Raw genomic sequence first — 27848 nt, forward strand, 5'->3', positions numbered from 1 at the left:
GGGTCTCTCACTGAACCTGACATAGGGTCATGGTCATCCAACCCCAGCTATACTTCTGTCTCCAGTCTTTTATATCACAGCGTTACAGGCTCCCTATGGCCACATCCCCATCCAAATCCACAAGCTCACACAGAAAGTGCTCTTATCCACTCAGCCATCTCTTCTGACCAAAGAATTATCAAGAGAAAGGGAGACCCAGCCAGCATGACTGGATGTGTAAGGACACATTAGAAATGGCTGCACCAAGGCTGGGAGACCCTGGCTCAGCAGGACCTTGGCGGTCTGGCAAGGAATTAGTGTTCAATCTGACTGAATTCTCTACAGTCCTCATAGCCTCTTCAGCAGGACACAAAGGCTTGAAAAGCAGGCCTTAACCCCATCTGGGAAGCATCCGGTTCCCACGCAGACGCAGTGATCTTCTTAATGGTGAAGCACTCAGGAGAGTAGGGAAGCACAGCGTAGGTGCCTGCACATGTGTTTCTGTGGAGGACATCACCCTCACTGTCAGCATCGTCCCTTTGGTCTGTGAGCATGGAGTGCATAAAGAGGAAAAGGACAGAGCCCACAGCTCAGATGTCCTCCCTGCCTACGTGTACTGAGTGTCATGGTGGCCTTGAACCTTCGGAAGCAGTGAAATAAATCCTCCTTCAGCTTCTCTAGGGTCTTCCCTTACAACAACTAGAACTCCCGCTATGGCCACCAGCCCTTTTTCTGCCCAGGCTGACCACTGTCACTGAAGTGACTAACTGGTATCAGGGAGGCATTGTTCTCCCACCCACCTCACAGGTACCATCACCATGGGAACCAAGCTGACCAATGAGAACAAACACTGAGCCACCTCTCCCCAAGACAGGCCACAACCAACATTCAGAGGCCTCCAGGGCCCCCTCCTGGATAAACCAATCCCACTGCCCCCCGCCACCAAGGCGGAAAACAGAGGATCTTCTGCCTGGAATGCTCAAGAGCAAAAGCCAAACTCATCCTTACCCAGCTTAGAGGTCCAGGCACATGTGGGGTCCTGCCATTCAGCAACCATTCAGAAGCCCCCAAAGACTGTCCGTAGTACCTTGGGAACACCCCAGAGCACTGAGAGCCTCGTGAAGAGCACACAGAGCCTCAAGCCAGAGGTATGCAGCATCTCCACCCCCACAAGCAGTGGCTATGAAGCCGACGGGGAGTGCAGCAAGGACAACCTGGTTAACAGGAAGCAAACAGTGAGGCTAACTAAGCGTCTCACCACCCGGGTGGAGAGCAGCGAGATATTCCCCGTGCCCCATCTCAGCCCATTCAAGATCCGAAGGCTGGCCAGGAAAGGCCAGTGCTCCCAGAAGTCTGGAGGGGAAAAGTGAGACCAGCCTGCCGGATGGCAGAGTCAGCAGTCTGAGTAGCATCAGCTTCCTCAGCCCAGGCAGCAGTTTCCTGTCCTACCAGGTGAGCAGTGGGCTTCTCAGCTCCAGCAGCAGCAGCAGCAACACCAGCAGCAGCAGCAGGCCCTCCAGCAAGGCCAATAGCAGCCAGAACATTAGGGTGGACTGTAATGAGCAGAGCGAGCCAAGAAGCAACACCAACCTCCAGGAAGACAAAGCCAGGGACCCTGTGGAAAGTAGCAGCCAGTCCACCCAGGCTGAGCAGCCCACCCAGGAACCCATGCCTTTATGAGGAAATTTCTCAGCTGCTAGTATCTAGACACTAGGGCCCAACAAATACTGGTTCATCTGGAACATCCATTAGCAACTTAAGTAGGAAAAACTACAGAAGTGGGAGCTGTCTTCTATAGCCATGACCATCAACAGACAGGTTACATACAGGACTGTCTGCTGAGAAGTAGGTGAAGTGGACCATCTGTATAGGAAGATGTTGTGAGAAGAGCTGGAACAAGAACCATCGATGCCAGGCCATCTTTATCAAGCCACCCATGGGAAGAGCATCAAGTGCCATGAACCTCAGCACAGGCTACCCGTAAGATCCATCGAAACTATCAGCACCAAGATCAGTAGTGACAATTGACAACTGTTTTAAGAACCCTTAGAAGGCAGAACCTTCCATGATGAACCCATTATAAACAATGAGCACCATGTACAACTGCCTTGTGCTCAGAAGAAACGTATCACCTCTACTGGGAGTGGCCCAGGTCCAGAGGCATCTGGAATGATAAGGACCCTGCATGGGGATCTATAACCATGGGGAACTCCATCTCTACTGAGTACTATAATGTACAGGCACTGCCCATGGAAGCTCTAACCGGGGGACACTGTATACAAAGAACATCCATGACTCCCAACAGTATAACCCAGCCCATCTTGGGGATCATCAAACGCAGTTGGTAGTACCACTAGCCCCAGGGTAAAGTGTCTAGAAAGAACTTCTGAGGGGATATGTCAAAGGACCCAGGTGGCCAAAGAACATCACCCATGGGAGAGCTGTGCTTCCCATCTGATTCTTTCTGGGCATCTATACCCCACATTCCATCCAGGAGCAAAGGCTGAATACACTGTTTCTGTCTCTATGTTGGCCTCAGAAAAGCAGAAATCAGAAGCCAGGGACAGCCCTTTTGCTCAGATGGTCAGAACCAGACTCCCTGTGGCAGTACATCATGGTAACTGCCACCATAGACTCAGAGACCATCCTGCAGGAACTGGTAGGGCAGGAACTCTACACCATGGACAAATGCTGCATAAGTGGATAAGAGGCCTAAGGCCCTGCCCCCATCCCTTCTCAGAACAGTGGAACCATTCCCCAGGCTAAACACATAGATCCAGGAAACAAGAGGGTGCATGAAGAGGAGAGGCCAGCGGCAGACAATGAAAACATCCACTGGGCACCAGAAGGAAAGTGGAGGGGGCACCAAGCACAATAAATGGTATCTGGAGAGGTCACATGTACATGGGTCTGTGTGTGTCTTCCAAGCAAGGCCATGGAGAAGGCAGCCCAAATTCACTAAAGAACCAACTATAGCTACCACTTAGGCCAGTGCCCAGCCAGTCCCCTGGAGTAAATGCATTTTCAGAGCCGGATTTCCTATAAGGTTCAAAGTCCAAGGTCAAGGATCTGACAGGAGGGGCCCCTTGATCATAGATGTCTACTTTAACTCTGTAATGTCACAGGGAGAAAGGGCAAGAACTGTCCCTGGAATATTTCACAGACACCAATCTCATTCATGAGAGCTTCACCCCTGTGACTCTAACATCTCATGTTCTAGCACCAGGGAGGTTGGAAGAGTCCATTTCATTATCCAGTCAGGAGCTGGAGAGATGACTCAGCTGGCCAAGTGCTGTCGTGCAAGCATGAGGACCTATGCTTGATTCCCCCGGAATCCATGTTTTAAAAACTGGCATACCTCAGCAATCCTAGTCCTGGGGAGATGGGAGCAAAAGAATCTCTGAGGCTTACTGGCCAGTCCCTCACCACTGATACATCCTCATACTCAACTGTTCCAGCAGGACCCTGTGTGAGACAGTGTCCCACCAGTCCCTGACACCTCTCCTATCCACTGAGACACCCAACCCACAGCTTCATCTTCCCCTGCACCTGTGGGTCCCTTGCACCTGTGGGTCCCCTGCACCTGTGGGTCCCCTGCACCTGTGGGTCCCCTGCACCTGTGGGTCCCCTGCACCTGTGGGTCCCCTGCACGGGTCCTCCTATATACCTGTGGGTCTCCTACACCTGTGGGTCCCCTGTACCTGTTCATCAGAATCACTGAGGGTCATTTAAAACTCCAAGTGCCCAGGTGGCATCACACTGTGAACAGCATGTCAATTTTTAAAGTTCCCAGACTGTGCCAGCCTCATGCTGGATGACAAAATTCCTGCAAAAATCAGCTTGAAGACAAGGCTTGTGGGGGGTGTCTTGTTCCAGAGTGTTCCATGCCTCCCTTCCATGTTCATTGGGCCTGCCTCTTTGGCCTGTGGATGCATAGTGCATTATGGCGAAGCATGTAGTAGAAGAGGTCTGTGGGCAGCATTACAGCCAGGAAAGAGAGGAAACAGAGCCGTGACCCCAGTATCCCCTCCTAGGGTGGTCTAAAGTTGGAACCACCTCCTAACAGTGCTGTACTGCCTTTGGGGGACACTCAAAATCTCAATGACAGCACCAAATGATGCCTGTGTTCAAGCCAGGACTGGGGCATGTGGCTGCTCTGGATCTCTTTCCATGACTTTAAACCTGGGGTGAAAAACAAAAACAAAAACCTACAGGGCCAGGGAGGTCATGGGAAGGGATGGGGGACAGGATGGGCGAACTGAAAATTGAAAAGCGTGAATCCTATACAGAGAAGCTAGAAGTCTGAAGACAGTCTCCTGGGTTTATGGCTCCCAATTCAAATGAGAGGAGGGGAGGGTTCTAAGAAGACGCAGGGATCTTCCAGCAATAAGCATCTCCTTCTACTTCTCAACTGCTCAGGGGCACTCAGCACTTTCCCAGCACCTGGCTACCTCACACCCTGGCATCTTGTTATACCATCACCTCCTATCATGCCAACCTCCACTTTCTATCTCCACCCCTGAGCATATAGCAAACCCACCCTGGCTAGTGTGCAGCTGTGACTGTTGCAAATACATCCAGTCCTGTGCCCCCTACCATAGAGTGCCAGGCAGCTTCATGATGGTCTATTATATGCACCGGGTCGTGGCTATTCGGTGCAGCATGAGGTCTCTCTAAATTGGCTTTCCATAGGCAATGTGAGTCAGCCGAGGTCAAGTCCACTGCAGAGAACGGTGCACTATGCATGTGTTCTCTGAAAGGTACCTGGACTGTTCCTAGTTTAGATACTAAACTCTAGGAACATTTGGATACAAGAGTTTGTGTCACCAGGAACTGTACAGCTCACTGCATCAAGCCCTGGGCCTTGAGTTTGGGACAGTGCAGTGAATGACTTTATAAAATAATAAAAAGAAAATGGAGCTTCCAGTGAGTGTTGACACACCTGTTATCCAAGAACGCCAGAGAAGCAGAAGGACTGTGAGTTTGAAGTCAGCCTGGGATACGAGTATACCAAGAATCTGTCTCAAACAAAGCTGTTAGTAATTTCCCCATCTGAATTCCTGTCTGCTTCATGTCCCAGAAATCCTTCTGTCCCTAAACTCACAGTGCTATAGTGCTGGAACTGCAGGGTTCTGGGATCCAAACACCAATCTTAACTGCTATGTGTTCTCTGTCTGCCTGCCTGCCTGCCTGTCTGTCTGTCTGTCTGTTTCTCTCAACAGACAGACAGACAGACAGACAGATAGATAGATAGATTATATACAATGATATATACATATACATATATATGTATATGTGTGTGTGTGTATATATATATATATATATATATATATATATATATATTCCTTTTCCTCTCTCCCTCTCTATCTCTCCACCTTTCTCCCTTCATTTTCCATTTTCTGAAAGTTGCTATCAATTTGCTCACTGTGTTGGAGTTTGGGGGTTTCCTTGATCATAGGTAAGGGAAATGTATGTAGTCTACCATTGTTAATCCACTTCACCTATGGGGATCTGAGACACGGGATAGCTCTGTGTAAGTAGAGGGACTGGCATTTAAATGCAGAATGTAGCTCTGGAGTCCATGACCATAACCATTAAGCTCCCCAACCTGGCACTCTGCTCTAAAGACATTGGCATATTCCAGTGTCACGGGCACCTGGCTGCCTGTGTACAGGGCCTGAGCATGCTGTTTCTTGGGGACTCTGAACATAGAACCCCTCTCTCCTTCCTGCCTAAGGCATGGGTGCTTGCAGCTTGAGGAAGAACTCATCTCTCACCTCTCCAACACTCGTTCTGTGTCTTCAGCATCCCTGAACAGAAGATGGAGGGAGGGATAAATGGCCAAATCTAAAGAAGCAAGCTGCACCTTCCAAGGCCTAGAGTGCAGTGTGATGCCACAGGTGCCTCAGGGTCCCTCCCACCCCAGCAGAGGGACCAGGCAAGCACGTGAGGGGAGGTCTATTTGTTAAGTAGACAGGTGATTTTTTTTCCTTTCCTGTCCATTGCCCCAGCATTGAGGGTGTCAATGGGCTTAGAGTAATGGGTGGCTGTAGGTGCTGGCTCCTGAATTATTAACTGAGCTGGAGGAAGAGCTGTTTGCCAGTTCTCTCTGGCCAGCAGACTAAGAAGACCCCAAGACTCTGTATAGACATAAAATGGGAAAGTGGGAAAGGTGGCCAGCCAGTAGACCTCATGAACCTGGGGTGAAAAAAAAAAACGAAAAACCTACAGGGCCAGGGAGCTGGGTATCTAAACATGGCCTCCCTTCCTAAATTCACCCTTGGCCTCATCCCGCAGCCAGGATGGCACTTTGTCTTTGTCCTTTGTTGAAGGACCTGTTGCTCTGGATGGAAGGTCCTAACAGCTCCCCCACTGACTCCTCCTGAGCCAGAAGCTCAATGCATGTAGGAAGGGAGAGGACAGTGCCTCAGGCTGGCTCCTCCAAAAGCTAGCCTGAGCTGAGTTCTCAGGTGAGATCTCCAGGCTGTACCCCAAGGAGGTCAGTGATGAGGGAGGACTGGGGATTCAATGTTCTATCCTCTGCTTGCGGTAACGTTTTGAAGGCTGTGGGGCCTTTAGGAAGTAGTCCCTGACTGGTAGACATAGGTTGTTAGGGGTAGGCCTTTGAAGGTTATATCCACCCCAGAGTTCCAGCCTGTGTGCTCTGCTTTCTAGTTAACCATGATGTGAAAAGCTTAGGTCACTCAATCACATCACCCCAGCTAGAGCCACTCTGCACTGCCTTCCCCAACCAAGAGGGAGTGAATTCACTGTCTTTGCTCCTGTCGGGTAGGTATCTAGTCAAAGAAACACACACAAAAAATAAAAAATAAAAATAAAAGATAGAAGATAGATAGATATGCGAAATGCTCCCCATCCTGTCAAGAGCAACTATCCAAAAAGGGGGTATCTAGGAGCGACCAACAGCCCTGGTCATAACCAAGCCCAAGGAGATGCTGTAGCTCCAAATTCCCAGGAGCCGGCTCCTTCCAGCCCCACAGTCCATCACACTGCAGATGGGATCTGGATGAAGACTAGCAAAGGTGAGCTAAGCCCCAGCCAGACCAGAAAGTCACCAGCAGAGCCCAGCCGTGTGCCAGCCTGAAGGTCTCTGAGCTGCAGAAGAGCTGGGTATGTAAACGCTATTACAAAGCTGGGGCTGGTGTGACCCTTCGCTTCCATTTCAAGAGAGGATTTTCATCATGGCCACCAAAGGCCTGCCCTTGTGACTACTGTGGCCTCAACCCCATCTCCTCACTATCTGTGGAACATTCACTTCTTTAACTGCACACGCCCCACACAGGACCTTTGCAGTGTCAATGTTTCCAACTGGGATATGCCCTACTCTCTGTCCCTAATCACTGCCTATGCTTCCTTCAGAACTCAACTCAGGTATCTCTGCCCTGGGAAGGTTTCCTCCACAAGGCTATACCCAGCCTGTTTGTCTATACTCTCAGAGCTGTGAGTAGACATAGATTTGTGTGACTCTCAACTAAAGTCTGCCTCCCCTGTGAACCTTTAACTCCATGGGAGAACTGTGCATGGCCACGGTTGTATCTGAAGAATCTACAATAGCACTCTATTCCCAGTGGCTTTGACATTGTGTCCTCAGTACTGATAACCATGCCTTGTATCCAGCAGGTGCTTTATAAGCTATCTGGAATGAATCATCAGGATCCAAGCACTGGAAAGTCTATCCAAGGAGAATTAGTCAAATCATGACCACCTGTTAATTCTTGAAAGACTCACATCGATCTTAGAAGTTAAAGCCATCACACCCAGGCACACACACCAGGTCTGGGAACTGGATAGCATCCTCAGGTTGTAAGATGGGCTGACATGGATCCAGGGCCATCTGTCCTACTCAAAAGGCCATCAAATGCATTTGTGGAGGCCTATCCAGAATCCCCTTCTTTCTGATGAAAATCTTTCACACACAATATTGTTTGCCAATATAAACACAGGGTGCCAAGTGCCAATCCTGGAGTTCACAGCAGCCAGCAAAACAGACCCTGGATAGAGACTCGGCAGGCACAAGGCCACAACATAAGCTGTGTGCCTGACAGCATGTGTCCTCAGCATCCTTTGATCCCCAGTGCCATCCTCCATAAAATTAAAAGCCAGTCCTGCCTACTATGGTCAGTACAGGACAGTTTGGACAGAACACTTGGTTCAGCCACATAACAGATCCCCAGCCAACGCTAGCCATTGCTACAGTAGATCCCAGATCATGGTGATCTCTGAGACACCTCCCAGCATGCCTTGTTCACCTCCCACCTTGGCACCTGCCACCAAGTGGATGGCATGAAGAAACCAGAACTTGAAGAGGAATGGTGGTATTCAGCTCACCTGCCTGAGCCTTGGCGGGGAGAGGGGGGTTGCTCAGCCCATGCAGAGAGCGTGGAAAGAGTGAATTTTCCCTTGGCTGCTTATGGCCCAGATTCATGACCCATGTCCCTCCTGCTCATCGGGGATTTTCCTGGAGAGCCACACTGCCAGCCTCCTGGGGCTGAGAATGTGACCAATTCATGTTTCCTTGGTCTGGAGTCCTCAGAGTCACAAGCCTGGTCTACAGGATGAACTAGTGGGTAAATGGTGCTGTCCAGGGTATGATGTCATGCGAAGAGGCAGGAGCACACCCAGGGACCTTGACCATCCTGGGGTGAGGAAGAGGGAAGACAGGCTGCTTCCACCATGGACGCTCATGGGTGGCAATGGCCTCCTCACCTAGGTGTAGCTCCCTGGGAGCTAGGGAAGGCTGAATTGCTGAATGGTTCAGTGGTGTGGTGTGGTGTTGTTGTTGTTGCTGCTATTGTTGTTGGTTTAGTTTGGTTTGGTTTGGCTCTTTTTTAAAGAAATTAAGCCATATTCTTCCTTTTAGACTCCTCTTCTCCTCCCACAGTCCCCCTTCCTACTTTCATGTCATGGCATGTATGTATATGTATGTCCGTATGCATGTATGTATGTATGTATGTATGTACTGCCTCTCAACCTGCAGGAATGGCCATTTCTGAACTGACCACTCAGCATAGGAGGTGGCTGACCCCTGAAGCCCTCAACTCTTACCTAACACAGAGAACAAAATGCCAAAGGAACAAGAAAATCTGTGAGGCAAGTAGACTTAGGAAATGGAGGAAGGGCTTGTCTTTGAAAAGGGCAGAGGCAACCACAGGGTGCAAGAGTGGAAACCAACCTGGGAGTTCTCACCACTAGACAAGGGTTATAGAGTTCCCTCCTCCCTGATACAGACATCTTCCCAAACCAATCACTGTGGCAGCTCCTGCTTAAGCCTCCATCTGATCTCCATTGCCCTCAGTGAATAAAACCTAACCCCTGAAGCCCTCCACACCCCAGCCTCTGTCCAGCCCATCACGCTGTCCTTCACTCAGTAGAAGAAAGGCTTTCTTCCTTTCTTATGGGGCTCAGGTTTTTTTACAATGTTTTTTTCCTAGTGGAAAACACCTTCCCTCTCTTTCCTATCCACCCATATGGTTTAGATGTGTTATATCCCTGCAAACCTCATGTTGAAATCTGGTCACAATGAGTTGTTAAGAGGTAATGGGGCCTTTTAGAGGTGTCTGCAATGGTCTTTGCATAGGATTAATGCCATCTCTCTCTGAGCTAGATTCCCATTGGTGACTTTCATGAGGCAGCTACTTACTACAGAAGCCTGTCCTGTCAGCACAGCTTGCTCATGTCATAGGCCCTCTGGCCCTTCCACCTCTTTCACCAAGCTGTGACACAGATGCCCTCACCAGAAGCAGAGCAGATGGTAACACCACACTCTCAGACACCCCAGTCTCCAGAAGGAAGAGCCAAGTAGACCATTCTTCTTTTTAAGTCACCCATCCTCAGGCATTCTGTTACAGCCACAGAAAACAGCAAAAGCACCATCTCCCGCCAGCAGGGTTCAATTCAGGTGCACCCGCCACCAGAAAACCCTCACCTGTCACCCTGAGGCCAAAGTTGGAGGTTCTTACCACATACGCTGCTCACGTTCACCGTTGTCTGGGTTACCCTGTACTGTAACTGTCCCCTGGCTTTGGGATTCTGTCACAGTCACAGAGCATGCCCACAGTAAAGGTGCATTAGGAGAAAGAAAGAGAGGTGAGCAAGAGTGAGGATGTCATCTTACAGAAGCTGTGGAAGTCAAGGCCTTGCTGGCTGCTCTAGACATCTTCTGCCACATGAGTCTAAAGGATTCCTCGGCAGTGCCAGGGTGATGCCAATGAGGGCTCCTGTTCATGGAGGGGCTGAATTTATCAAAAGTCACACAGCCAGAAGATGGTGTGGACAACCCCCATAGGATTCTGTCACTCACTCCTGCCACTTCTCCAGATGACAGGGCCCCATCTCCATGAGGAGTCAGAAAAATAAGAGGACAGAGAAACCAATGGCAGGAAAGACAGACACCAAGGATTTTTCTGTTTCCCTGAGCCTCTGTGGACTCTGGCCACATGAATTATTCACCAGGGAGTCAGCTGGACATAGTTAGTGTCGTAATTTTCAATTCTCCTAATGCCAACCAATTCTCTGCTGAAAACGTCTCAATTATTAATGTTTCTAAAACAATATTTGTTTTCTCTGCACCTAGCAACAAGCAGAAGTCTCACAGCTAAGATCCTGCTTGGAGCTCCCCAGAGAGAAGCTGGGCAGGGGTCAGGAGCGCTCCAGATTGCAACAACTGCTGGGTTCCTATGGAACTTACGTGGCAAGGAGGTCTTGAAGGTTTCCCAATATCCATGACTCCAGGAACAAAAGAAGCTGCAACAATAAAAAGCAAAACTGAGCGCCCAGCTCCTCCATGCTGAGTGTAGCCATAGGCTTTCACTTGCTTCCTTCCTTCTTACCAGATCACCCTCCCAACCCCTCCCCCAACCCAAGGCCATGTCCATAAAGCACAGGGGACAGAGAGATTTTGGCTCAATTCTACAGGACGCCAGTGTGCCCAGTAGTGTGCCCTGGAATTGTAATGGCATCTTGAGAGATATGAAGAGACTGTTGTTATAGGCACAGATCTGAGTCCCAGCGGACACCCACTAGACTATCCAGGTTTTCATGTCCCACTGCAAATGGGTACCCCAGGGATATGCTGCTCAAAATATGAATGAAGATAGCTCATTAAGAAAGGAAATGTACTCCCAGGAATGGGAAGACTAGAGAACTGAGGGAAAAGCTCAAAGAGACCTGGGCCGCAACATGTGTGATGCTCTACAGTGTCTTGACATCACACCCACCTCTCTGTGGTATTTGTACAGCACGGGTGGTTCTCACACGTGCTCTGCACGTTGTATGAAGCCCAGTTAGGGAAGGGCTTCCTGTCTTTATCACGTGGCTTCTTTCATACGTTAATCTTGATGTAGCTGTATCCAGTGACTTGTATTCTGACATGATTCTATGTTGCCATGATTCCAAGGTGTATATGACTGTGACTGTGTGTGTGTGTGTTCATGTGTTCATGTGTCTGTATATGTTCATACATATGTGGGGGGGGGGAACAAATCCTAATTTCTCTTAAGGAACTTTCTGGACCTGTGAGTGAAGATGGAGATGCAAATGGATTTGAGCATGGCCAGTAGGAGTGACTAATGAGCTCGGTACCAAGAAAGTGAGGAAGCTAAGTCAGGAGCAATGTCCACCTATATTTTTTTTAGCATGGGGATCTGGGACAGTAGCAACACCAGTCAGGGATAAGGACGCTGGGGCAGCAGATGTGAATTCTGTGATTACAAAGAATCACAGGTTTCACCTGGACCAGTGCCTCTGCCCACCATACTGGCTATGACCACTGGTCCTCTCTTTCCCTCAGCCCAGGCAGCTTAACCTCCCTTGCCTACTGCTGATGGAGCTTGCCTCCTGTTTCTGCTGTTTAATAAATCTTCATTTCACCAAAACCCAGTGTAGTCACCATAGAACTGGCTTCCCCATGCAAGGAGCCCTTGTGTGGTATCAATTCTTCCCCCTTGGTCTCTTCCTTAACTTCACCAGGCACTCCCTGCCCAGGACCTTTGCCCTGTGACTCTTTCATCCCAGACGCCTTTCACCCTGATCTTCAAACCTCTACCAGATCATTACTTTCTCAGGGACTTTCCTTGGCCACCTGAAAGTTTTGAAGTTTGAGTCCCATTGTCCTCAGAGGAAGGTGCAGCTCCCCAGCAAGAGCCTCACACATTGTCTTCTGTCCTGGGCACAGTAGGGAGTGGCCCCAGGGCCTCACATATTTAGCTGCAGGAGTTGCATGGTTGTCTGACCCACATTCTATGCAGGAATTCATTGTACACATGCTTGCATCCACACAGAGAACCGCCAACATGCCAGGGTGGATGCTTTCAAATGCTACATGAGCCAGGGTCAGGATTTGGGGAGGCAAATTTGCATCGATTATAAGAAACGTGCAGGGCTGCAAAAAGCTCAAAATTCATGGTAGATATTTTAGTGGGGGAATTTTTTTTAATCAAAATTAATTCAAGGAGTCCATCATGAATTTTTAAAAATAAACTTTAAATAGAGTCAGGATCAGTAGTCATGCTGAGACAAGCCAGGCCAGAGCACAAGGTAAGGAATCAACCATTCCAATCCCGTCTTTATTTAAGCTGTTTGTGTTTGGTTCACCCCTGTATTGTATTACTCTTGATTTTAAAAAAAAATAATACATTAAAGGCTGGAGAGATGGCCCAGTTGGTAAATGCTTGCTGCCAAAGCATGAAGAGCTGAGTTTGAATCCCCAACCCTCCTACAGGAGCCTGTGAGGGACATTTTACATCCAAACTATAAGAGCCTTCAACTTGGACGGAGAAATAACCAACACATGTGAACACTGACACAACGACTATCTGAGAATTGATTTGCTTGGTGATGCGCACCTGTAACCCCAACACCTGAGAGGGTGAGGCTGGAGGATCACCACCTGAGAGGGTGAGGCAGGAGGATGACAAGTGTAAGGCCAATGGGGAAGCTTATCTTAAAAATCAAAATTAAAACAAGCAACAAAACAAAGAAAACAGAATTACCTGGGAAGGATTTTAAGGCAGTCATCATAAAATGCTTCCAAGCACACTTACAGACCCACCCGACAGCGATGGTTCAATGGAAAGTCTCCTTGAAGAAACAAAAGACTGAGCAAAGACACAGAAGACACAGAAGAAAAAGCTGGACACCTTAGGGCTTGAAAACATAACAAAGAAAACAGAAAATGCATTGACCAAATTCATTATCAGAAAAGAGATGCCTGAGGAAAGGATCATCAAACAAAGATGGGAAGGGTTTGTTTTGTTTTTGTTTTTGTAACCACCCCATCTGAACAATAGAGGGAAAACATGCTTGAAAAAGTTGAGCAGAATATCAAGGGCTCCTGCGTCTTATATCAAAAGATCAAGCCATGGAGACTCAAAAAGAGACAGGAGAGGACAGAGCTGAGAAATCACTCATAGATGGAATGGTGAATTCTTTTTCCTGAATTTGACAAGGTGTTTAAACTTACAGAATCAAAGTACACAACAAATTCACATGCACACACACACACACACACACACACACACACACACACACTCACACACACATAGCTAACCCAAGATATACCTCTGTCAACTTCAGATACATAAAGAAAAACAAACAAATAAAAAGACCCAAGAGATAAGCATAAGATACGAAGAGATGACCCTGGGTTTAGGTTTCTCCTCCATAGGAGAGGAGGCAGCAGCCACAGCTCCAAGGAAAGAGCTGTGACCCTAAATTCCTAAGGAAAACTGCAAAGCAAAGACTTTCTGGAGTCGGGGAATGGGATGTTTTGGGGTAAAAGAAAATGAAAGGCGTTTGTCTCTGTTGACTTGCTTTAAAAGGACGGCTATGGGAAGCTTTCTAAACAAACAAGAAACCACAAATTGAATGGGTTTGGAAAGTTGGGTATTAGGAAGGGAAGGACAAGTGTGTGCGGCTCTTGGTCTCTCTGTGATTACTGTCATCACTTCTGCCCTGTTCCTCAGTTTAGATAATGAAAAAGAAGTGTCCGTTCATAACCAAACAATAACAGGTCAGGGAGCACTCTTTTAAAAATCATTTTTTTCCAGAAGAAATATGAAGGTATAAAAACTCCTTAAAGAAGGAAGAGGGGGCTGGTGAGATGGCTCAGTGGTTAAGACCCCATAATGCTCTCAAAATCTTTTTTTTAAGTTATTTTAAAAGGCAAAAGGAGACAGAAGGGAGGAAGACAGATAAATGCATACCATTTTCTTTACTTCAGTGTTCAAACTACCTTTGACAGTTGGCTCAAAAATTATTATACCATCCAATATATTTCTAAATGTCTGCAGAAGGCATAGGGAAGGTTAGAGTACCACTCTGGAGAATAAAACTTTAACACATGAAGAACACACAAAGACCACATAGTGGCAAATATGCTCACTCTCAAAAACACTGTTGATAAGTCAAATTGAAATTATAAGATTGTTCAAGTAACCCACTAGTAGGGAAAGAAAGAAAGAAAGAAAGAAAGAAAGAGAGAGAGAGAGAGAGAGAGAGAGAGAGAGAGAGAGAGAGAGAGAAGAGAGAGAGAGAAAGAAGAAAAAGAGAAAAAGAGAGAAAGAAAAAGGAAGGAAGGGAGGGAGGAAGGAAGGAAGGGAGGGAGGGAGGAAGGAAGGAAGGAAATAAAGAAGGAAGAAGGAGGGAAGGAAGGAAGGAAGGAAGAAAAATAAAGCAAATTTTTAAATGGCAACTTTATCCCATAATATAAGAACCTACATTAAATGTAAGTTAATCTAAACTACATCACAGAAAAAAAATAAAGATTGTACTGGAGAGGTAGCTCAGAAGTTAAAATCATGTACTGGTCTTATAGAGGACCCAAGTTCAGTTCCCAGTATCCATGTAAGATCACTCATAACTGCCTGTAACTCTAGCTCTGGGAACTCTAACAGCATCTTCTGGACCAGCATTCTGGGATCTACTGTCTATAAAGATGGAGAGACTCTGAAGTGAGCTTGCAGGCCTGATTTAAAGCACATTAGGGGAATTCCCAGGATGGGTAGGTGATTTCTATCTTAGTCTTGGCTCCATCTCTAGGCACATTCCAGAACCATTGCTGGTGTCTGGGAGACTGGAAACTATTGCTGAAGAAACTGCTGTTGACTCATTGTCCTTGCCTCAGGCCAGGTGGTGGGGCAACTTCTAAGGCCTGGACTCGACTATACTTGCCCAGTTCTTGGAAACAGATTTAGGCCTAGTCTCCTGAGCTGCCAATTTGAAGCCTGTCATGGAGTCAGCCTAGCCTTCTCATGGTCGTGTCTGGTAGTGGCTCCTATATTACAGAATACTGCTATAGAGAAAATGAAACAGACCTCACCAAGTACTTAGGATATGGGCTGTTGACAGGAACAGGGAACAATTCTCCACAGCTGTGCTGAATCTGGGAAGCTGAGGGAGTAAGAAAAGAGTTTGTCCTACCCAAGAGACTTGGCCTTGAAATGGACATGAGTGTATGTCTCCTGGTGGCGAGCCTTCATCCATTTTGGGCTGCCACAACAAAGATCCCTGAAACTGAGAGATTTATAAATGATCAAACTTAATTGTCTCCCAGTTCTGGGGCTGAGGCAGCCACAACCCAGGCCCTAGCTTGTCCAACTACCTGAGGAGGAATGCTGGGCTCTTCCCAGGCTGCACCTGAGGCTGTGTTCACTACTGGGGAGGAGCCAGCACCACTCTCACAAGGCTGAAAGGCAAAGACATATTCTCTTCAGGAAGCCTCTTAGGAGGACACCTGATTCTGTTCAAGAGGGCTCTCCACTCATGGCTCATTTCCTGAAGGTCCCACTTCTTACTGTTGTTACATTGACAATTAACCTTCAATGTGAATCTAAGATGTAAACCAGCATTAACGTGAGGTGTACTAGAGTTGGTGAAGGGCATGCAGGCATTGTCCCCATAGTCTAGACTAGTCAGTGTTGCAGGGTTTATGCCTACTGTAGAGAAGAGTCCGGAGCTAATACCAACTGATCCCCACACATGGCCCTTGCAAACAAGACACAAATGGCAGAGCAGTCAATGACATAAGGAGGAGAATTTAGAGCATTAGTGTACTTTGGGCCTTCCATTGCTATTTCATCATGCTATGAAGCAGAACATAATTAAAGCAGGATTCCCTCCAGAAAAGCAAACAAGGTCCCCACCTAAGGGAAGGGATTTAAGTAGATATACACTGTTCCTAGACTTGGCAGTGCCTTTGTGGCGTCAACACACAATTGGCGTGACACATTCTAATTTCTTCCTGATTGCTAGACATGCTCCCTTGTTATTCAACCTGAGTCCTTTGAAAACACTGCCAATGGCCCAATTAAACAGAGAGCTAAGCGTATGAATGGCAGTTTGCCCCTAAAGAGAGTCGCAGAAAGTGCCTTTCTGGAATCTGGGTGAACCTCACTGGTTGCTTGGCCCTCTTGACTACATACCTTAGAAACCAAGATGCCACTGCCCAAGCAAGGAGTCCAGGCACTGCCCACGTGCAATGGTCAAGTCTCAGGCTCCCTCAGGTTGACATAAAAAAAAAATGCTGTAGGTTGGTCCGTCGGCTTCAACGGTTTATTTTCTTACACTTCTGAGGCTGGGAGTTCAAAATCAAAGGTTCTGTTTCTTGTGAAGACTCTCCCTGGCTCACAGACAACCTCCTTCCTGTTGTGGCCTAGTGGCCCTTCCTCTGTGCAGCAGTAGGAAGAGAGAGAGCTCCCTAGGATCCGACTGCTCCCCGGGATCCTGCACTTTCTCCTGGTGATACACATCCTAACCACCATCGCGAACTGGCTTAACTTGCATTTGCTCCATCTCTGGGCACTTTAACAGTTAAGACTTTGACATAGAAAGGTAGAATGGACATAGGATATTTGAAGATCAAGGCTTCGAAGATGCCACAAGCTGGAGCAAGCAAAGAAGAGTAAGGGATCTTGGTTCTCTCTGTTTGTGTGTCATGAGAGCTAGCCCCAGTGGGCTTGGCTGCCACAGTTCCAGGCCCACTGAGATAGTAGTCATTCAGTGTTATGCCAGTGGGAACAAGCTGCTGCTGCTGCTGCTGCTGCTGCTGCTGCTGCTGCTGCTGCTGCTGCTGCTGCACTGTGAACAAGGCATGCTTCCCAACCTTGGAGTACAGTTCACTGACAGGAAGTGCAAGACACCAGGAGAACTCATGTGTCCAGACAGGAATGGTGCGGAAACTGAGACCTAAAAGCTTGACTGTAGAGTTTTCCAAGTGAGATGAAGTAGGAATGGAGTGATATATCCCAAGCAATGGAGACAGAATCTATGCAAAGCTACTGAGCTAGAGAACAAGGCCCAGGGAAGGCTACAAATCCACCAGGTCTGAGTTCCTGCTTTCCAGACCCTCTGCAGCCCCAGGGCACCATGGACTCCTGCCCGGAGGTCAAACCCTGGCTATTGCTGATGTTTTCACCGACCAGAACCTTGGACTTTATCTTCTGACACCAACGGGAGCTCAGCATCTCTCACTCAGGGAGGCAGGTGGAACCTCACCGGGCAAGAGCCTCAGAGGAACTTCCAAGACATCTGCCTTGGGAGACCAGGTGTTTTATGTGTCACTTCTGAGTTAACCTCAGTGTCAGGTAGAACTCTGATGTGCAGTGCCCCCAGGTTAGGAGCACAGTGTGTAATGAAACCAGTTCCTTAATGAGAAGGACTCACACCAGCAACCCTGTTCTGCCTCTTCTAGCCATGGGCTGTAGGGAAAATCAGTCACCTCTCTGTGCCTCGATTTCCCTCTAGGACATGGGAATCCATCCTACAGGTATCCATTGACATCTACCATGTGTCAGGTATCATTGATGAAGACAACAGAGGGACTACTGCCTGCACATCACTTCCAGCTAATCAGGTAATGGCAAAACATGACCAAGTCAATGGAGGGCATGAAGACCTGAGCAGGATGGCAAGAACCATGGTCCTCTTTACAAAGAGCATCAGAAAGGCTTCTATGAGGGGACAAACGAGCTAAGATCAAAGGGTGGATAACAGTGGTGACAAACCAAAACAATGTCCACAAAGGCAAGATTACAGCTGGGTCGTGAACAGAGCTTAATAAACCAGTTGTAATAGCAATGGGAGGAATTGCCTCAGTCTATGACACACTGTCGCGTCCGCTCTCGACCAGCAAGAACGACACAACCACCAGTCCTTCTAACAGCAGTTTATTCAGCAAACTTCCGTCTTCATCTCTCTCGCTTCAACTTTATCTCTCATCTTTTTCCCCCAACCCCTGGCCTCTCACTCTTATATACTCTCAGTCCCCATCCACTCACAGCAGGTCACGTCACCTCACCAGGCACGCAGCTTCAGCCAATCAGGACGGCAGGGGCATGTCTCCACCAAATATGGACTTGTTTAAACTGCCAGCATCATGGTGCACCTGTGCAGCTCTCACGATGGTTGTGGCTTATTTTCAGGTGTATGAGGAAGTCAGGTGCAAGTCATAAGACTTAGCTGCAGTCCCGGGCGCCATCTTGGGACTGCTGCCACACCTGCTCCTCACAACACACCACCACAGACCAGTTAAGTTATAAAGAGGTTTATCTGGGTGCAGAGTTCAGGTCCAAGGTCAAAGGGCTATACTTGCCAATGGCTAGGGATAAGGAATATGAGAAGACCCAGTCTCAAGATAACACATTAATCCATTCCTCAACATGAACATGAGGACCAAGGTCTAACCACCTCTTCAAGTTCCTACCTCTCACTACCATGGAACTCAGATTAGATTTCAACATGAGTATCACGGGAAGGGGGAAAGGACCATAGCTGGCAGAGCAATGCAGTTGTAAGAATAATGTTTGCTTCAGTCTGCAATCTCTGCCACAGGTTCATGTGTTGAATCCCAGTAGCTGGTGGTGCTATCTGGGGAGGCTGTGGAAGCTTTAGATGATAGACTGGGGTCTTTGAAGGTCATTGCTCCGCTCCAGGTCCCTCCTCACTCTCTTCTTTCTGCCCACCCTTAGGTAATCAGCCTCCATCATACCTCCCCCCTGCCTCGAGGGGTTTTCTCGCTATGGACCCAGAATCTCAGAGCCACGTGACCAGGGGCTAAAGCAAGTCCTCCCTCTCTCCAGATGCTTTGCTCGGGTAACACAAAACTAGCTTACCCAACTTGTTATCTGTACTGGACACAGAAGTAGTAAGACTAACAGCAGCGGTGAAGGGAAGGAAATGTGAGTGCACAGCCTCTGGAAGGCACACTCATAGCTGGTTGCCCATCACTGGCTAGTTGAGACCTATTTGCTTCTCATGCAGACATCTCTGGATCAGGAAATGCTCCCATGGAAAAGGTAATATGTGACTTTTAAAAGTGTGTGTGTGTGTGTGTCTGTGTGTGTGTCTGTGTGTCTGTGTCTGTGTGTGTGTCTGTGTGTCTGTGTGTGTGTCTGTGTGTGTGTGTGTGCTTGCATGTACTGGTACACATGCATGCATGTGTATAAGTACTGAGGTCAGAGGTCACCACCAGTGTTTTCTAACTCTTCTTACCTTGGTTTTTGAGACAGGGTCTCCTACTAAGCTTACAGATTCAACTAGGCTGGCTGGCCACCAGGCCCCAGGGATGCTGGCTTCCTCTCCCTAGCTCTGGGATTACATGCACTCACCACTGGGCCCAGTTCATTACCTGGATGCTAGTGATATGAGCTCATGCTTACCCAGAGACCACTTTACTGACTGAGCCTTCTCCAGAACCCCTGAGGTAAAAGTCCTCCATTGAAATTCCAATTGGCAGAGAATGCATGTAACTGTCAGAAAATTAATGTCAATCAACAAGAAAAAGCAAAACAACAAATAGTAATAGCAAAATAGACAGTTTGTCACCAAGCAACACTCAGGACCAACTAATACATGAAAGGAGCAGAAGCAAAACGGAGGAGGCTTTGGACTATCAGATGCCTTGTGACTAGAAGCATCCTGGTTAGTGACAGTGGGTAGACATTTTCAACATTGTCTCTAGAGATGACCAACAGGAACAACTTGACATGAGGACACCCTTTTACCCACAACTAAGGGTATCCTGAAAATGTCCACACAGGTAGACTCTGGACACAGACAGAAATCCTCCAGTCAAACAAAGCCTGTGCAATGACACCAGTGGGGACCATCAGAGGGCTTCCTCTATGGCCCAGGCACTGGCTACTTGGCCGCCAATGGACTTGACCTTGAAGTTCAACTGGGAGTTGCCTCTGGCTCTTAGTTCAAATCCTATGACAAAGGCTGGTGGGCTAAGCCTATCTGTGCAAGCCAGCCAGCACAAGCAGTAGACAGTGGGATGGCTTACAAACCAGCCATCTTCCCATCATGTGATCACTGTTGCTCCAGTCGGTCAGAGGTGGAGCCCCAGCCACAGGTGTCGATAGTGTGAGGAGTCACAGATAGATAAAACTAGGGAAGGCTCCCACAGAAGGGTGTGTGACTGGAGGTAATTAGCATCTCCAATCCCAACAACAGGAACACTGCAGTCAGGATGAGTGTGCCTTATTCAAAGGGTAGCCCATGCCTGAACCACAAAATGTATCAGTGACCAGCTTCAAAACCATGGTAACTACGATATAATATATATAACTTATAATAACTCTAACTAATATAGTCACTGCACAGGGTCAGGCTGTTGGCCTTCCATCGCAGGTGGGAAGGGGCTCATGAAGCTCTACCCTAGCTAAGGAGCTATCGATAATCAATGGCTGCTGTGGGAGGAGGGCTCATTTCCCTTAGTCATAGGCGCTGGTGAGTTTTGAACAGTCCTCCGCTCATAGCCATTCAAGCATCCTCCATTAAAATCAGAGGATCACAAAACAACCTATGAAAATAGGAAAGACATGGCAGGGGCAAGGGAGGGAAAGGACGTTCAGTGGGAGTGGACTAAGAGAGGCTAGCGAGGGATGAATGTTGTCAAAATCCATTAAATCCATGTATAAAACCACAAGAAAACATAAAAGAAGAAATGACAAAAGGAAAAAAAAAGTGCAGGTTAAACGGATGGTTAGCAACAAAATCTACTTCTGCCACTTAACAGCTCTGTGTCCGTGGACAAGTAGCTCAGCTGCTCTGAGTGTTTCCTCAGTTGTACGAGGTAATTGATGCTACAAAGCTTTGGGTTACTGTAACAAAATACCAGACATAATGAATTTACAAAGAGGAAAGGATTCTTTTGGCTCCAGGATTTAGAGATGTCAACCAATGATTAACTAACTATATGTCTTTGTGCCTGTGGTAAGCAGTATGGCAGAGCACATGTCTGAGGAAAGCCATTCATCTCATGGCTGGGAATCTAAAGAGAGAAGAGGAAGGAGCCTGGATCCCTTCAGGCCACACCTCCAATGGCCCAACTCCCTCTCCCCACGTCCTGCCTCTTAATTCTACCACCTCCCAAGGGCACCAGGTGCCAGAAACCAAATCTTCAGCACAAGTCCTTCTGGACCCCAGCTATAGCCCAGCCCAACAAGCAAGTTCCCAGGGAAGCATACAGTGTCACAGCCCGTGGTCCAGGCCACAGGGAAACAGATACAGTGTCTACACCTTCAGAGCAAACACCAGGAATTATGGTCTTACAAGCACAGCCCCATGACAGGCAATGAGACTGACTCTGTGGGAAGAGCTGGCATGGTAGTGATCACAAGCAACAAATGGGGTCTAGAAACAAAAATAAAAAAGTCTAAAAATGGGGGTGTGGGTTGTAGTGAGAAGGTGGTCAGATCATGGGGTCATTCGGGAATATTCTAGCCTTTCTTCAGAGTATGCAATGAGTCTTCATTCTCTTTTATGTTAGATATGCTTCTCCTCCCCACCCCAGCATGATGTCATTGAGCAGCAGTGAATCATGTTTTGGTTTTTTTGGGTTTTTTTTGTTGTTGTTGTTTTTTTGCAGGCAACATGCTGGCTGTGTCCCCCAGGGTCTGAGAGAGAGAGAGAGCTGAGCCTAACATGGCAGATTTTAAAGGAACTGTGGAAAAGCCCCAGGGAGTGAGGCGGTAGCTTGTTTATTATTGCAGCATAACACATCTGCCCTGACTGGTGTAGTCAGGGCTCAGGGGAGAGCTGAGGAGTGGGGCTCACTTGAAGCCTTCCTCACTGGGTAGGTTGGAGCCTTGGTTTCTATTTCCAAAATGGCAGGGTAGGGGGCGGTGCGTGGACTTGGTTAGGATGAGGAAGGACTAAGACAGTATTTCCTTCCCTTTCTATGTCACCAAAACTTGGCCCTGCAAGCAAAGGTGCCACATCCATCCAGACTGCTGTCACCAAGGGAGAAGGACAGTCAATGATAGCAGCCACCTTAATCTTTATTCCAGAAATTTCACTTGATTTTCCTGGAAGGGGCCATGGGGATTTTCTTTATTACATTTTGAGGTTTCCTCTTTCCCTCTGTAGAGCCTGCATTTGTCCCCATTTCTACCAGCCCCACTGAGCAGCAGCAAACCAGGAGCTCTTAGAAGGAGTTTGTAGAGAATATCAAAGCCAGGTGCTCAGGGGAAGGGGGTTTGGGGGAGCAGTGAGACAAGAGCCTCCCAGGTGGGACCTACTTCTCCCCTCAGCAGGCCCCTCCCATCAACAGGCCCCTCCCATCAACAGGCCCCTCCCATCAACAGGCCCCTCCTATCAGCAGGCTCCTCCCCTAGAAGGCTGTAGGGTCTGGGACACCCCAGTGAGCAAAAGATGTCAGCCCTACCTCCTAAGTCTACAGGAACATATCTGAACAAATCTCCAATACATTATCGATCCAAAGGTCATCTTTATGAACCACTAAGAAAGAAAAAATGTTGCCAATTAAACCACAATACCAGACTTTGTTAGCACTCCAGCCTTTTATTTTGTATGTATCAAAAGAACTTCCTTAAACTTAGTGAGCCATAGGTTTATGATCATAGATTATGCATATAGAAAGTGGAAAATACCCACAAAACTAACTGGCCAGAATATCTCCACACATCTTCACACCAGAGCCTGACACTGCAAGTCGCTTTTAGCTTGGAGTCACTAATATTTTTTTGCGTGTTCATTGGCCAGTCTCTTCTAGGGAAACAAGAGGAGCTTGGTGACAGAGCTTTCTGTAAGAGGTTTCCGGCATTGACGCCCATCAGGTTCTGATGCAGGCGCAGTCTCGGCTGTTGTTCCTCAGGAGCTGCCTGCCTTGCTGTTTTGGTTGGGTTTGTTTTTTAATTCTATTTGCTTCTTTATATTAATGAGTGTTTTGCCCGCATGCATGTCTGCACGCCACATGCATGCAGTGCCCAAGAAGGACAGAAGGTTGTGAATCACTGTGTGAGAGCTAAGAACCAAACCCAGGTCCTCTGGTAGAGCAGCAGGTGCTCAGCGCTGAGACATCTCCTCCACTTTGTTTTCTGAGACAGGATCTCTCAACCGGACCTAGGGCTCAATGGTTAGGCTCAGCTGCTTAGCCAGTGAGTTTCCAGTGGCTGACCTGTCTCCGCTTAGCCGATGCTGAGATCAGAAGCACAAACCCCTCAGTCTGGCTCTTTAACATGAGTCAGGGAATCAAACTGAGGTGCTTGAGCTTCCAAGACAAGCACTTTACCCTTGAGCCATCTCCCCAGCCCACAATGCTGACATTCTTAAAAATCTGATAGACAATTGTGTCACACTCCCAGCAGTACCAGCAAAGACTATGGGATGTCATTGATTGTAATGAGAAAAATTAATTCCAAAGTGTGAAAACGTGGAGAGAAAAACTATACTCCGTTAAGTCAATTGACCTGCACACCTTCCCCCAGTCTACATTTGAGGCAAAAAGAGAAGAACCCAGGGTCAGAAAGGGTTAAACTCCAGTTCCAGCCATATCTCTCCCTAGCTATGTGATGTAGCAGTCAGGGTGGGCTGGGATCTGCTGCAATAACAAACAGTACCCAGAATCATCTGTCTGCACGCACATCTACTGCAGGCTGGGCAACATGACAGAGGGATGTCCTCCAGGCTCAAACAACAGTTTCGGGGGTGTGGGGGGGAGCCTAGGAGAACACAGAGGAAGTTTCCTGTTTTGGACTGAAAAGGTTTACTCTCACCTCCACTTCCCTTTGCCGGAACAAAATAAACAGTCTTAGCTAACTGCAAACGGCTGGAAAGTGAGATTTACTCAGGAAGAGGAAAAGAATAAAATATGCCAATAGTACCATCTAGAACAGTGACCTCATGGAATTCGTTAAGCCTTCCCAAGCCTTGCTTGCTTGGTTCTGGTAGAAAAGACTATACTGGACCTGTCCCACCATGCAAAGGATACCGGGGACCACTCTGAAATGTTTCTGTCACAGGAGCACAGCTTGAAAACTCTGGCTGGGACTCACACCTGCACCTTCCCACCTGGAAAGGACTGGCAACTTCTCCCTCATCCGCCCCACCCCCATCACCTCTTAGGCCAAATAGTCGTAGCCCCCACCCCACCCCTATCTGCTTTTCTAATACTCATTAGATGACTCTGGACCCCAAAACTACTTACTTTCCTCCCAAGAGAGGAGCAGCCACACCCAGGAATCAGTCTTGGCCAGCAAGGCCTCCAAGACAGCTGTTGGGCCCGGCTCTGGAAGTTTCTCCCCTGGCAACTATGTGGGTGGCTCTGAGCCAAAGAAGTCCTCGTGGCAAAACTAGCAGGAAAGAGAGGGCAAAGATTCAGGCCAGGCCTCCGGTGTCCTACCCCAGCTCTGCCCACTGGGAACCCCCAGCACCATAGAGGACCCACAGATAAGCTTGGGGAACAGAGGAAATGCTGTTTGCTAATGGAATGTGGCCAGGACAGGCAGGCCTTCCAGAGCACAGCCTTGCTGCTTGGTGCTGGCCTGGGGGTGGAGGAGATGAGACTGGAGCTAAACCTGCAAATTCCTGGAACAGGGTGGAAAGAGCGCAGCACTGAATCCGAATCCCAAGCAAATGGGTTCCCCTCACACCCTTTGTCAACACTCAAAATCATTTTCAGCCTCCAACTATAACTCTATGTTACAAGCTGTGCCTTAGGGGGAAAGGGGGGGGGGGCAGAGAGCGCAGGACTCCCAAAACTTAAAACTGTGTTTGTGGTGCTGGGGGGGGGGGGGGACGCCAGGGACTCCCACTTGGTCAACAGGTACTTTATCTACTATCCAACAACCTAGCCCAGAGCTCAGCAATGTTTTAAAGCTTTCTGGAGAGCTTAGGCACAGCTGGAGTCCGGATCCAGGGAGCCATGCACTGTCCCCTGTACACTGCGGACCCTCACCACACAGCCTCACGGAGCCGCGAAGGTTGGTCTAAGGCGCAGAAAAGCTGCCCACTACCCGAAGTCGACTGGCAGGAAATCTGAAGTTATTCAGGCCAAATCCAGAAAGAGAGGAGAGTAGGAGGGCAGAAAAGGCGGGAGCGCGAGAGCGAGCGGAAGGGTGCATGGGTAGGTGGAAGACACTGTGAAGAGATGTGCAGAGGGAATGGAGGAATGAAATCGGGAGAGGACGGGAGGGAGGGAGGGAGGGAGGGGAGAAGGAAGGGAAAGAGAAAGGGAGGGGAGCTGCACATAGGTTCGATGAAACAAAGGGAGAAAAGCCGAATAAATGAGTCACAGATGGGGTGGGAGGGAGGGAGAGGAGCGCGAGGCTCCGCGCTAGACCTGCTAGGGACTTAGGACGCCGCTGCAAGCGCGGGCTCTGGTCGCAGGCTCGCAAACCTGAGCACGCGCGCAGTCTCAACTCGTGGACGCCGCTCAGGCTCTAGCAGTCATAAGGCCTGGGTGCCCCCTAGCGGTCATATGTGGCACTGCAGCGGCGGTGTGGCGGGACCTTGCACTCTTCCCTAGGGATGTGCGCTGCACCGAGTTCCCGAAAACTCCTCCTTAAAAGCCACTTCCTTGCTCTCGCTACAAACCTTAGGACCTCCTGCCCTGGCATCCTCTGGAGAGCAGAAAGATAAGCGCTTCCTAACGCTCTTTTCTGAAAAGGCTTCCTATTCCCTTCCGTGAAAACGGATCAGTAAAGGTGGGGGGGAGAGAAAATGGTTTGAGTTAATTTAAACTGTGTCTGCCGCGGGCAGCAATCCAAGAAAGGGTTTCCTTTTTTTTTTTTTTTAAGTCCTGGTGGAAGCATCAAGGGAAGCTCTTTGCTGCAGCCCAGCGGCCAGATGGAGCCAGGTTAGTCCAATGTGGAGGCTGCGGGGAAGAAGTCTCAGGCAGCCAGGAAGCCTAGGCCTGGTGGTGCCAGAGAATCACTGGGAATGACAGTGCTCATACTCGCTTGCAAACCCAGCATTCAGAAAGCAGAAGCAGAAATAGAGCCACAAGTTCAAGGGCAGCCTGGCCTCAGGACACAGCAATACCAGACTGAGCACTTTCCCCTCCCAGGCTGTTTGCATAGGTGAGCTTATTTCATGGCCAGAATCTTTGACGTTAGTACTATGTGTCTCCGTGTCACAAGGAGGAACCAGAGACCCTCAGGAATTAAAGGCACCCAGCTAACAAGTGGGTATTAAGCTGCTGGACCTTGTAGAACTTCAGGCTTCGGCTCTGCCTCATGGACAAAGCATGTGGGAAGTGTCTGGAGGCTCTCTCCAAAGTGACCCTGCCAGTGAGTACCCCGGGATGACCCTGGCTGTGGGTGAGGCTGATGACATCACAGTCCCTCCCACCTGTCGTCTCCCTCTGTGCTCCTCCACATCAAGGGGCACAGCCTGCCACTGGCATGGAGTCCCCAGCTTCTTCATCCGTTCAGCAGAGTGTTCAGAGAGTGTCTCCTCCGTGCCAGGCTGTGCTAGAGAGCCAGGAGACCAGACCGTGGCAAACACTAACTAGTAACAACCTGTGATAAACAGATCAGCCAGCAAATGCACAGTGTGGCTGCACATTTGCATGTGACAAGATTATGTACTAAGAGATGGCCTGGCCTAGGGACACCGATGTAAAAGCTCTTATTGGAAGCCGCCTCGAACTCAGAAGTTTACAACTATGCCCCAGCTCCCCCGCCCCATCCCTGGCCCTTCTTCATACCTGGAGTCTTAGACAAGGAAGCTAGGAGAGAATGAGGACCATCCCTCAAGGCGTTTGAACTTGACCCTGGCTCTAGACGGGAGATCATAGTGACTGTACAGCTCTCTCAGTGCTCAGCGCTTGACTTTGTTTACATCCTCACCACTGATCTCTGCAGTAAGCTTTTGAGGTAGATGCTCTTGATAAACCTGTATTTCCAGGCTCTAAAACCAAGGTGAACAGCTCCGTGGGGCACCAAGATTTTAGGAGGAAAGGGTTTTGTGGCACACAGTTTCAGGGATTTCAGTCCATGGTCACCGGCTTGCTGGCACATTGTGGTGGGAACATGTGACAAAAGAGAACATCCAGGAAGCAAAAGACAGAGGCTGAAGGACTGGGAGCTCCAATATCTATTTAGAGGCCACACCCCCATGACTTACTTCATGTCACTGGGCCACCTTCTAAAATTTCCAGCACCACTCACAGGCTGGGGACCAAGCCTCCAAATCCAGCTTCCAGCATCAACAACACACATTCCCTAGATAGTAGCCAGGGAGGCAAAGAAAATGTCAGCTCAGATCACTCGCCTCTTCTGTTAGGGACCAATGGAGGCAACACAGAAATAAAAGATCGCAGACAGGCATCTCCAGAAACAATTGCTCTTTAGCCAAAACATCTGGAGGTCTGCAGCCTCTCCATAGAGGTGAGACTGTGCTCACATGATGTTGGGGGGGCGGGTATTGAGGTCTTATAGTATGGAAAATGGGGAAGGTTAGGGCTGGAAGAGTCCATCTGGGGTCAGTTCCCCAGCAGTCAGGACATGGTAGAGGGTTTGGCCTGTGGATCTCCTTATTAGATGCTTTCACAGGTGTTATCAGACAAGTCAGCTTTCCTTCGGGACCCCTCGGTCCACCTGAGGCTT

General features: G+C 48.6%; 1 protein-coding gene across 1 annotated transcript; it reads left to right on the forward strand.

Moving 5' to 3' along the window:
• The first annotated feature begins 729 nt into the window (after nucleotides 1-729).
• 4930571K23Rik (RIKEN cDNA 4930571K23 gene) lies at nucleotides 730-2882 on the forward strand. The gene has a single exon (NM_001145759.1). It carries the CDS (start codon nucleotides 891-893, stop codon nucleotides 1347-1349), a length of 459 nt encoding a protein of 152 aa, NP_001139231.1. The 5' UTR covers nucleotides 730-890; the 3' UTR covers nucleotides 1350-2882.
• Nucleotides 2883-27848: the final 24966 nt, after the last annotated feature.

The sequence above is a fragment of the Mus musculus genome, chromosome 7 (genome assembly GCF_000001635.26).
Source record: "Mus musculus strain C57BL/6J chromosome 7, GRCm38.p6 C57BL/6J".
Lineage (NCBI taxonomy): Eukaryota > Metazoa > Chordata > Mammalia > Rodentia > Muridae > Mus > Mus musculus.